At 48.5% G+C, this 12,198-nt stretch overlaps 1 protein-coding gene across 1 annotated transcript in view; it reads left to right on the top strand.

Moving 5' to 3' along the window:
- Positions 1–10,369, top strand: part of setd3 (SET domain containing 3, actin histidine methyltransferase) — a 42,486-nt gene extending 32,117 nt beyond the window's left edge. The window contains exons 9-13 of the mRNA XM_056295971.1: positions 83–157; positions 2,327–2,493; positions 6,634–6,719; positions 7,795–7,955; positions 8,116–10,369. Of these exons, the coding sequence (XP_056151946.1) occupies positions 83–157; positions 2,327–2,493; positions 6,634–6,719; positions 7,795–7,955; positions 8,116–8,685 (1,059 nt within the window). The 3' untranslated portion in view covers positions 8,686–10,369. The remainder of the gene's footprint in view (positions 1–82; positions 158–2,326; positions 2,494–6,633; positions 6,720–7,794; positions 7,956–8,115) is intronic.
- Positions 10,370–12,198: the final 1,829 nt, after the last annotated feature.

Below are 12,198 nucleotides of genomic sequence, written 5' to 3'. Positions count from 1 at the left end.
ATAAGTATTTTGCATTGTGTTATGAGCTCCGTGATGACTGTGCCCTGTCCTGCATGACCTCCATGTCCTCCCTGTCCTCCAGATCACAACGGGTTACAATCTGGAAGACGACAGGTGTGAATGTGTGGCCCTGCAGGACTACAAGGAGAACGAACAGGTGAGGTTACCCCTACACCCTCGACCACCAGCATTCATCTCTCTCCTCTTTCCAAACCCCCCCCCCCCCCGCCTTTATTAAAAAAACAAATTTTTTTAAAAACACACGTCTACTCCCGAGCTCTGTTGTATTTACAGTTTGGGGATGGCGAAGAGGCAAAACCAAACTGTCTCAGTGTAAACACAGACCCCTGACCAAACCCCTTGGTATTGCTGGACAAGTGGGACACAGAAGGTTTTTCTTCTTCTTTCTTGGTCTGCAACAGTTCTTGAATCTCACTCGCTCACCCCCTGCATTTACCTGTTGTCTGTTGCGGTGCTGAGGCTGTAATGGCCTCACTGTGGGAAAGCATCCTTTGTCTTCAGATGGGAATTATTTGATATTCTGTGTGTGTGTGTGTGTGTATGTGTGTGTGTGCGTGCGCGCATTTGGGGTGTGTTACATAGTACAGGTGCATGGCTGGCAGGCTGGGTGGAGCGGGGTCGGTCCCCAACTACCCCGTCGGGTTTCACCATTCGGCCGATTGACGTGCAGGCCCATTTCCTGTACTCTCCGGTCTTATCTCTCTCCTCTCTCCCCACGCTCCTCTCACTTTTCCATCGCTCCCTACACACCCCCTCTCCGTCCTGCTATCAGTAAACATGGCAGATGTAACATCTTGGATCCAGACGTGAGCCGGGTGTAGATCGGCTCCGGAGTTCTCTGTGGCCAAAGAGGGAATGCCCTTTTCCCCCCAACTCATCACTTGTGCTCCTCGGCTTTGTGCGCTTCTGTTACACATGTTCACGTGTTGGAGTGCACTGTGCTTGTCATGCAGTATGTTGTGATAACGGGGACTGAACTCACTGCACCAGAAATATGTGTTGAGTATTAAATGTGCGCTAACACAAAGACAAAAACACATATCCAAAAACTACAAGAATACGTATATCTAAACTAACACATATATCTAAACTAACACATATATCCAAACTAACAGACATATCTAAACTAAACAAAAGAAAATAAATCACTGCCCAGGAGAACGAACGCCAGCCAGGATGACTGTCGGAAGTGCCGGCAGTCATCGGCATGGCCTAGCAGTTAGCTTAGCCTGTCCCCGCATCCGCGTCCAGTCTGACCGCCCTCAGTGTTTCCTCTTCGGGTGCAGCTCTGGTCAGGGCCGTGGTCCTTGGGTCCACAGGATGCAGCAGACCAAGCTCCCCCAGCTGATCCAACGCCAGCTCTCCCAGCCAGACACCTTCAACACACCTCCCTGCTCTCCACATGACGACACTAAAAACACAGTCAAGGCTAGGCGAGGCCGCCGCCAGACCGCCCTATGTGTTACTGGATCTGCTGGTCTGCATGGGCTAGCAGTTAGCTTAGCCTGCCCCGCTTCCGTGTCCTGTCAGACGGCCCTCGGTGTTTCCTCTTCTGGCACAGCTCCAGGCAGGGCCGTGGTCCCTGGGCCCACAGGACACAGCAGACCAAGCTCTCCCAGCCGATCCAGCACCAGCTCTACCAGCCATCAAATGAAAGCAAACTTGGATACAGATGTGGACAAAGACACTGCATGGACGGTACTGGGTGAGGCCGCTGCAAACATGAATTTGCACTGCCGTCTCCCCACACCAGAAGCGAAACTTGGTCTCAGGTGTTAAGATTTAACTGAGTAAAACTGAAACGTGTTGCCTCCATTGATGAGCCGCTGCAGCTGGGTCGCCTCAGGTCTCATGTTTAAAATGAAACTGCTGCCAGTGCTGTTTTGACAGCACCTTCCCGTTCATTGCGGAACAAAAAGAGATGCATGATTGAGTCTCAGCTATTGATGTCTAGTATCTGTTGGCAAGGGTCTTCAACCAGCTTGTTCTCTCATATCTACTTGTTAGACACAAAAGCTTCACTTCTCCTTCAGTCTCACCACGATTTGTCAAGTCTTTTACATTTCTCTGCTATGAGCAAGAGGTACAACACTTTTTCGTCATATAATTTTCTCTGGGAAAGCCCTTCCTGACAGTAAAATATAAGTTGAGCAAGTGTAAAACTATTCATGATGATTGTGCAGTAACTTGTGTTAGATACACCAGTCGGGCAGCCACTGAAGGTTTCAAACCAGACGTGTGTTTCCGTGTAAATCCTCACAATTTGTAGCTTTAAACTTGTGTCTGCCTTGTGTCCCATCTGCAGATCTACATCTTTTATGGCACCCGCTCCAATGCCGAATTCGTCATCCACAATGGCTTCTTCTTCCAGGACAACGCCCACGACAGGGTCAAGATCAAGCTGGGCGTCAGCAAGAGCGAGCGCCTCTACGCCATGAAGGCCGAGGTGCTGGCGCGCGCCGGCATCCCAGCGTAAGCCGCAGTCGTCTGTTGTTTGAGTTGATGTTTATGTTTTTATGTTCAGAGGAATATTGTCCACATGAGCACCTCTTTGCTCCACAGCCAATCAGAAGCATCCTTATGGGAAGGGAAACGGCCCGAATTCAACAAATGAAAATGCCACAGCTTTGGTGTTTAGACCCCTCATTCACACCTCACTTGGTCACCCAAAAAAAAAAAGAAAGGCAGTAGGGTCCTAATGAGGATTTGGCATTTATTGATTGATTGGGGAGGAGGCTTCCCCCTCCCCCTTTTCTCCCCAGTTGTACTTGGCCAATTACCCCACTCTTCCGAGCCGTCCCGGTCGCTGCTCCACCCCCTCTGCCGATCCGGGGAGGGCTGCAGACTACCACATGTCTCCTCCCATACATGTGGAGTCGCCAGCCGATTCTTTTCACCTGACAGTGAGGAGTTTCAACCGGGGGACGTAGCGCGTGGGAAGATCATGCTATTCCCCCCAGTTCCCCCTCCCCACTGAACTGGCACCCCGACCGACCAGAGGAGGCGCTAGTGCAGTGACCAGGACACATACCCACATCCGGCTTCCCACCCATAGACACGGCCAATTGTGTCTGTAGGGACGCCCGACCAAGCCGGAGGTAACACAGGGATCAAATCGCCGATCCCCGTGTCGGTAGGCAACAGAATAGACTGCTGTGCTACCTGGACCGGATTTGTCTTTTAAATGTCATTACAACTGCAGTTATCCGGTGTGTGTATTTCAAAAGCTTTTGTGATCCTAATTTCACAGCCCTTTTAAACTTTCAATTGAGTAGGCAAGCCGGACTTAAATCGGCGCTCCTCCTCTGAAATGCTTTATTAATTTGGGCCGAGGACAGCTTAGGGCTGATGATTTAACTTGGAGCTTCAAGCCATCCTCATGTAGACTTTGTGCCTTTTTTTTTCTTCTTACCACCGTAAATATTTCAAACAATTAGGCTCCCTTTGGCATAATTGAATCCTGTATTATAAATGTTGCAGAAGGCCTATTTTTATTTATTTTATTTTTTTCCTTCCCCGGCCCACCAAGTATCAATTTACCATCCGCCCCAGCAGTTTCATCACCAAGAAGCTTAATCATTTTATCATTAGCCCCTTAATATTATGCAGCATTCTCTCCTCGGCATTTTTAATTAGACGCCTTTTAATCTCTTATTGATGATAGTCTAAATCTCAACAGTGGAAATTAAATGAAACAATCCCCGTTGTTGCCAGGGTGCTCCATTAAACTGACAGACATGGTGATGTATCATTTTCAAAGGAAGCCGCAACAGCTTAACTGTCAAGCGCAACTGGGAGGAGGAGCGCGTCGGGAGCCAACTCACGAAAGGAGTTGTCTGGCATCTGGCGTCGAGCTGCCGCCATCTTCGGCCCCCGCTTTTTAGGACTTTGAAATTTCTCAGTTTACGCCTCCCTCCACTTTTTCTATCCTTTCACAACCCGTCACACCCTATATTTGATGAGTCTCGAACACATTTTTCCTGTCGCTTGCAGATCTGTGATTAGTTAGGTCTGGGAGTTTGAGGGTTCTGCACTGTATCTCAGCTGTTCCTAGGACCGCACTCTTCTGGACAGGGACCTCAGATGTTGTTCCTGGAATCTGCTGGAGCCACTCTCCCAGTTTGAGTGTCACAGCCCCGAGTGCTCCTATTACCACTGGGACTACTGTGGATTTCTCCTTCCACATCTGATCTAGTTCTTCCCTCAGCCCTTGGTATCTCTCTAGCTTCTCATGTTCTTTCTTCCTGATGTTGCTGTCACTCGGGATTGTCACATCGATCACTACATCCAGTGGTCCAACCAGACATTGTCGTGGTTGACAAGGCATACATATACATCCATCCATCCATTATCCAAACCGCTAATCCTGCTCTCAGAGTCGCGGGGATGCTGGAGCCTATCCCAGCAGTCATTGGGCGGCAGGCAGGGAGACACCCTGGACAGGTCGCCAGGCCATCACAGGGCCCACACACACACATTCACACCTAGGGACAATTTAGTATGGCCGATTCACGTGACCTACACGTCTTTGGACTGTGGGAGGAAACCGGATATACTGAATGTGAGCTGATAAGCTTTGCAGTAGTTTTGTTTATCCTCTGTATGTTAGAGCAGGGAATGCAACGCAGTGTTTGAAGGTCACACAAATAAGGTCAACTGTCTTCTGGTGTCCTCCCTTCCCCAAATGCCGGCACGCCTCTACACTGGGTCTATTGACCAGGAGAAAATCCACGCAGACGCGAGGAGAACATGCAAACTACACACAGAGGATGACCCGGAATGACCCCCAAGGTTGGACTACCCCGGGGCTCGAACCCAGGACCTTCTTGCTGTGAGGTGACCACGCTAACCACTGCGCCACCATGCTGCCTACATATATAGAAAAATACCAAGGGCTGAGGGAAGAGCCAGATCGGATGTGGAAGGTGAAATCCACAATAGTCGCAGAGGTAATAGGAGCACCAGGGGCTGTGACCCCCAAGACCCCCAAACTGGGAGAGTGGCTCCAGTAGATTCCAGGAACAACATCTGAGGTCTCTGTCCAGAAGAGTGTGGCCCTAGGAAAAGCTGAGATACTGCACAGAACCCTCAAACTCCCAGACCTCCGGTGGAGGACCCAAGCTTGAGGAAGACACACACCACCCAAACAAGGGGGCAAGAGGGACATTTATATATAAGTATTTGAAAGTATTTTCTAGAAGTTTTATACCAGTGTGGCATTTTCAAGAGTTGACTTTTGCTCAGCTGGATGCTCTTTTTAACGAGAGCAACGGACACAAAGCATAATTCAATAGCCACACTGGGGGAGCTGGCAGCCGAAATGCGGTTTCGTGGTCTAATAACGCCGGCCCTGTCCGACTGATTGCCACATCGATCACTTTGCTCAAACATGGGACAATATTGCCCAAAATTACCTCAGTCTGCAGCATCATGAAGAAATACAATTTTTTTTTTATCTGGACTGGATTCTGCTGAGTCCTGGATTATTTTCTCTGTTTGGCGTTGTACCGCTCTGACTTTATTTATCCAAATCCATTTTCACTGATAAACGAATCAAACGCAGAGATCAGATGAGGTGAAGAACTTCCTGCCTGTTGTTTTTTGGGGGCGAAACAGAGCATAGAGGAAAATAAACGCTGTTTCCGCGTTCTTTGGGCAATTTATTTGAAATCGTGTTAATGAGCAGTTCTTACTCGGGGCCAGAAAAAAGAAAGCCAAGAATGTAGTCTGATGTCATCAAACGACACTTTTCTGGAGTTGTCTCTGCAGGCGTGTCCTTGGGGTAATTCTCGCTGGGACGCACATGCAGTTTTATATGTGCTGTGAAATTAAGTTCTCCAGTGATTAACACGACAACGACCAAGCTGGTCATTGTGACTGGCTTGGATTTACTTCGGGGAAAACGGTATTAAAGTTGTTGAAATGTTAATTTTGGAGTCAGTCGTTTCCCAACAGACATACTAACATATGTAATGCATTAGCATCTCGATTGGGTATTTATCTTGAGAGAATATAGAGTTTAAAAACCGTGGCGGTCATTTTGACCGCCCATGGTCGTTTTAGGTAGGAGTGAGATCCCGGTCGTTCTTGTGTTAAGCACTTCAGATCTAACTCGCGCTCAGTTGTGACATCAGGTGTCCAGCATCGCGTCGTCTTGCCTTACGTTGTTGTCGTTGATCGTTGTCCACGAGGAGAGAGTGAGTGTCCTAGGAGTGTGTGGACCCCGGTAGTTGAGAGTTGGTAGAAGAGGATCGGTGTAGGGAGGAAACTGAAGCTGATGAAGTCCATTCCCTTAGATTTTCCATATAAAACAACCCTCACTAGTTGTCTAGCATTATCTGATCTCTTTCTGTGCACATGAATATTAGATACATACAGACACACAAACTGTGTGTTAATTTCAACAAGGTCTATTAAACCTGTGTGAGTCACGCTATATTAGATCCTTAAACGTAGCACCTTTAACACTATGATAGGCAAACTTCATTTCTGAATTGTGTGTATTCACCCACCGTCAGTTATCTGTTCATCATTTTGTCTTTCATTTTCTTCATATCAGAGTTTCTAATGTCACTGTACGCCATTTTGTTTTATTTTTTGTTCCGTCTTCAGGTCCAGTATCTTTGCTCTGCACTGCAGTGAGCCCCCCATTTCAGCCCAACTACTGGCCTTCCTCAGGGTTTTCTGCATGACGGAGGGTAGGATGCCTGTGTGCACACAAACACACACATACACACACACACACACACACACACACACGCTCATATCCTTCACCAGGACCTCCCCCAAGGATTCTCTAAACCACGGCCACATACCCGTAACACACTCACTCTCGCATGAAGCGCACCACAATTCTCCAACACGCTCCTGAGAGACCATCGTCAAGTGACTGTTTCCTTCCCAGATCCCCAGAAGGGGGGGGGGGGGCAGCGACGGAGTGAGTGAGACGGAGACGGGGGGGAGATAAAGGGAAGGGGGGGGGGGGGAGAAGGAAGAGTAAGGGCCTGTCCGTTCCTTAGGTGGTTAATTGATCAAGGCAGGCCAGCAGATGTATGAGAGAGGCAACCCGCTCGGGGAGCTTGCAATATTCATTGGCATGTATGCAGAACGACGGCGGTGTCATAAATCCCCGACCGCACAAGGCCACATCCTCCTCTGGCAAAGGACTCATCCTTAGGACCCCACTTGATATATTATTCACTTTTTTTTTCGCTGCATGTTAATTTTTAAAATGGCCCCAACGCCTTTGGATGGAGGTGGTGGTGGTGGTGGGGGGGGGGGCGTCTATCACAAAAAGTACGTGTTTGTGTGTCTGCGTGGGGCTGCTGTCTACATTTCTCAACAGATGTGAAATGACGGAACAGTGTGCACACACACACACACCCAGGCCGCTAGCGCTCGAGACCCCTTTTATCTCTCGCTCTCCCCCTTCCTGTGTTAACCCAGCCTTGCGTAACTCCTCAGATCAGAGCTAGGGGGGGCTGAAGGTTTGAGAATATGAACGTTTTAACTATGCAAGGCTTTTTCCAGCAGGACGTCTTGATCTTGACCAAAATGATGTTCGGCCTGTCAACCTTACACGAGAGCTAGCTCACCTTGAGTACTACCACATGACTATTTAATGGGAGGAAGCCTCAACTACTGGTGTCTGTGCTTTCGTCCCTACAGCGTTCATGTCATCCTTACTACTTATCTTCTCACACTTTTACTTCTGTTCATTTCTGTGATGAGATACGCTCTTTCTTTTTTCTTTTTTTTCTTTTTTGTTTCCAGAGGAACTGAAGGACTACCTGATTGGAGAGCGGGCCATCAATAAGATCTTCATCCTGGGCAACAGTGAGTTTCCTGTCAGCTGGGAGAACGAGATCAAACTGTGGACCTTCCTCGAGACCCGGGCCGCTCTGCTCCTCAAGACCTACAAGACCACCTCAGAGGTCAGCCAGCTCTCGGTTCAGATTCAGGAAAACACACCAGTTCTCCCGTCACTCTTCTTCTCTTGTCCTTCTGTCACTTGTGTCCATCCTGTCCTGTCTTCTCTCCCGGACATGATCTCTTTTTCGTCCGCCCATTATGTATCCTTCTGAAACTTTTTAGGAAGACCGATCCGCACTGGAGAAGCCCGACCTGTCGCTCCACTCTCGCATGGCAATCCAGCTCCGGCTGGCCGAGAAGCAGATCCTGGAGAGGGCGTCGGCCAGCGGACGGGCCAAGCGCCTGCATTTCCAGAAACAGCTGGATGAGGGTGCTCCGCTACCCCGCTACGAGGAGAGCGACATCGCCCTGTTGGAGAATGCTGACGCAGACGCAAAGCTTCCCATCATCCTGCGCAAGCTGGAGGAGGTGGAGGAGGGCCAGGAACTGAACCTCAGCGAGGCCCTCGCCCAGACAAACCGCCGGGGAGACGAACTGGAGAAAGTCCCTCTGCTTCTGAACGGGGGGAAAGCTGCGGTCTACGGTACGGACAGCAGGCTGCCGGCGGAGGCCAACGGCGACGCCTGCCCGGTGCAAGCGGTGGGTAAAGAAGCGGTTCAGGAAGTCTGTAAGGTTGAGAATTCAACACTGGACGCTGGTAAAAGTTCAAACGCATCCCAGAGCGGCCAAACCGGAGTGGCCAAACCAAGTGCCGACCGAACTGAAGATGGTCCCAAAGACAACAGCAAATAGATGATTTCACTCGCTGCCACAGCCCACGCTATTTATTTATTTTTGTCTCTCAAATGACTCAGAAATATAGAAGTGGAAGTAAGTTTTGAATAAAATAAAATAGAAAAAAAAAAACAAAAAAAAAACACAGGACTTTTTGGACTTTAAGTTGATCCAGCGTGGCTTTTGGCAGATGTCCACCGCTGAATTCGGCGGTCGTTTAAATGCTGCCGGTCTGTCCCTCCGTCTACTGTGCAGTCGGCCTGCAGCTCATTTTTATAAAGCCGAGCTTGTGTTTGTGAATTTCAAATGCGGTTCACTAGTTTACATTGACAACGCGAGCTGCCATAGCCCCGCTGGATAGGAGGAGGAGGAGGAGGTGAGGAGCGCCGCGGATGTGGGCCAAGCGCTGTTCGAGTGTCGAGTTTCAAGTAGTTGAATGTTATCTCTTGGAAAGCCAAAACCCTCTTAATCCTTTCGATTTTCTTCATTTTTTTTTTTTTTTTACGATCGGGACCTGTTAAAAAAATACGTCAAGTGGCGTAAAAATCGACAACCGTGCGTCGGGTCCGAGATTATCAGAACCGCCACTTCCCGTTTCTCCTGGAAAATTATTTTAAGCTTGGAGGAAAATCACAGAACAAACGAACAAAAAAAACAAAAAAAATTAAGATGTGTGCGTCGGAGAGGACCTGGTGTGACGGGTCTTATGACCTGAGGGACTGAGATTAGGTTTGCAATTGGTCATGCACACATGTAATCGCTTCATGCCCTGAAATTTGCCAAAGCCCTCGTCATTTCACGACCCATATATACGTGCGTGTACTGCGTCTAGGGCGGCGGTACACAACGCACCTGTTTTTTTTGTCCACCAGAAAGCCATAACACACAGTTGTGACCCGCGAAGGACACGACCGAGAAGAATAGTGACTCGTACCAGCGTTTCTCATGTAGTCATTCTGGATATTTCCATTTTCCCCCCCTGATCAGAACGAACGTTCGATGATGACGGTTTATTTTTCATTGAGGAAAGACGGTCTCGTAAGCTTTTAACCCCCCCCCCCACCCCCCGCCTCCCCCCGCCGCTTACTGATTTTACTCAAATCTTCTCACTTTGAATCGTGCTCGTTACTGAATCGTGAGTTAAAGCCCGCCGGTAGTGTCGGTCACGTCATCGGCGGCTAAAGTGAAGGTTGAATTTACCACGTTCTCTTTTTTTGTTGCTAAACGCGCGTTGGCTTGTACAGCGGCACCACCGAGTAAACCCGTTTGGGTTTTGTTTCTCGGTACCACGTGGAGTGTGTCACTTTGTCCGTCGTAGGCTCAAGCACTTTTCACCACAAATCTCTATTTGTATTTTTTTTTTTTTAAATGCAACCAAGTTCTTCAGCAAACCTTACTGGCGACGGCTTCGGTCTATTTTGCTGCTTTTTTTCTAAAACACCTCTGTACCATAGTTTGTTTGAGCTCCCCCAGCTCCCCCCCCCCCCCCCCCCCCATGAAACACCAACAAATCCCGGGTACGTTTGTTATCCGGCTGGCGAGCGACTCTCGCGGCTTAGCGTATGCAGTAGTTCAGGGTCTCTGTCAGCAGAAAAGGAACACGGCTGTACGGTAAAAAAAAAGAGAAGCTAAACAGGATAAAGAAACGTGTCCTGGAGCTGTCAACACCCAGCAGCCAGAGATTAAACTTCATCTCATTTCTTCCCTGCACTGTGTCGTGTTGTTCTTTCTTTCGACTCAAAACTGTCGGTGGTCCCCCTTCTTCCCCCCCCCCCGGTCTTCTGTGGACCCGGCCATCAGCTCCTCACGGGGCACAAGGTGACTTGTCTATCCCTTCTATTACTCCCCTCTGCTCTCCTTTTGTTGGATGGGGAGTTTAAAAAAAAAAGAAAAAAGTTTCATTTTATGTATTTTCCCCCCTTCTTTGGCCCCTGGCCCTATTACAAATTTATAAAAGAAACATTATCTTGAATCATTTAATTCGGGGCAATTAAATTTTGAAATTCCCCATTCATAATTCATGGGTCGCCGAGATAAAACCCCTTTAATCCTTGAATATATTATTATAATGGGCGCCGGGGTGGGCAGTGGAGAGAGAGGCAGTCCTGCACATGTCCGGTATTGTTAGTACTCGCTGTGTCAGGGCTGGGAGCGTGAGGAACAAGGAGCAGGCCTGGGACCAAGACTCCAAAAGTAATGCCACCTTATGAATTATATACTCCCCTCCCTATTAATATACAATGGCAGCAGCCAAGACCTGACCCAGCTGACTGGAAGAAGACCATTGTCATGCAAGTGTTTACCAGTATCAGGCTTTGTGATCCCCGCTTTGACAGGGGCTGTTTTTACTGTTCACGCTCGCATGTAAGGTGGAGCGGTGGGGAGCCGCGGAGGAGTTTGTCCTCTATGGTAGTGAATACGGGTCAACCCAAAGTCGAGGCCATTAGTGCTTTTTCTTGTTCCTCTTTGAAGGCAAAATTCAAGAGTTTTGAACTTGACGAAACCTGCAGTGTTTTTACTCTTGCCGCCGACTAGCGAGAGTGCTAAGCTGCCGCTTTTCAACCTAGGGGTCGCGGCCCGTAAGTGGGTCTCGGCAGGATGCTAGGTGGGTCACGGGTCGTCCACAGTGAACGTCTTGTTTCTTCTTTAGAGTTTTTTTTTTTAATTTAAAGACCGTTTCCAAGTCTTTTTGAGTCGGTGCAAAGAATGCAATGAATTAATCCCAAAATATCACCCGGATAATGTTTAATGTTGACGTGCCTTTGTTTCATTTGACAGTAGGCTGTGGTCTAAGGCCGGAAAGCAGAATACTGCATTGACGAGCAACTTGGAGGACGTTTTATTATCTGGCTTTTTATTGATTTTTGATAATTCTTCAGTTTACTACACCAAATGTTTGGTGGGTCTGGGGCCAAAAAGTATCTCCACAGGTGGTGCACGGCATGACACATTTTGGGAACCGCTGCGTGAGAGACATTCATCAATTTAAATACGTACGCCTAAGGGGAAAGTCATAACCACATTTTCTCCTCTAGTTTATCCATTTTATCCCGGTCGTCTAGCCCAGCCTGAGTATTAGTTAGAATCCAGAAACCCGCCTGGTCATAACAGTAGTGCACACCCACAACACGCCGCATGGGTTTGGTCATGCCGATACTAAAAGCTGACACATTTGCACACATTCACAGTTGAGCCACAGTGCTGCTAAACGTAAACCCCATCATGTCCATTTGGGTGGACATCGATCTCGCCTCTTGCACACTGTTCAGTGAAACCACACATACATGTAGTGAGACGGTGCATGTGGTGATGCACAAAAAACCCCCCAAACCACTGGCTTATAATGGTGCTTGATGTGAAAACCTGTAAATGTGCCTTGCTGTCTATATAAATAGGTGAAAAAGTGGTGCAGAGGTTCACATGCTCTGAACCTCGTATCCAGAACGGCTTGATTCTTAAGACGAGAGTCGCCCCCAAAACCCGAGAGGGAAGGAAGACGGTTGGAAAAGTGGCAACTGCATGTTGGGATGA

This window comes from Lampris incognitus, chromosome 16 (genome assembly GCF_029633865.1).
Source record: "Lampris incognitus isolate fLamInc1 chromosome 16, fLamInc1.hap2, whole genome shotgun sequence".
NCBI classification, from domain to species: Eukaryota; Metazoa; Chordata; class Actinopteri; order Lampriformes; family Lampridae; genus Lampris; species Lampris incognitus.
This window is presented reverse-complemented; position numbering and strand designations above follow the sequence as displayed.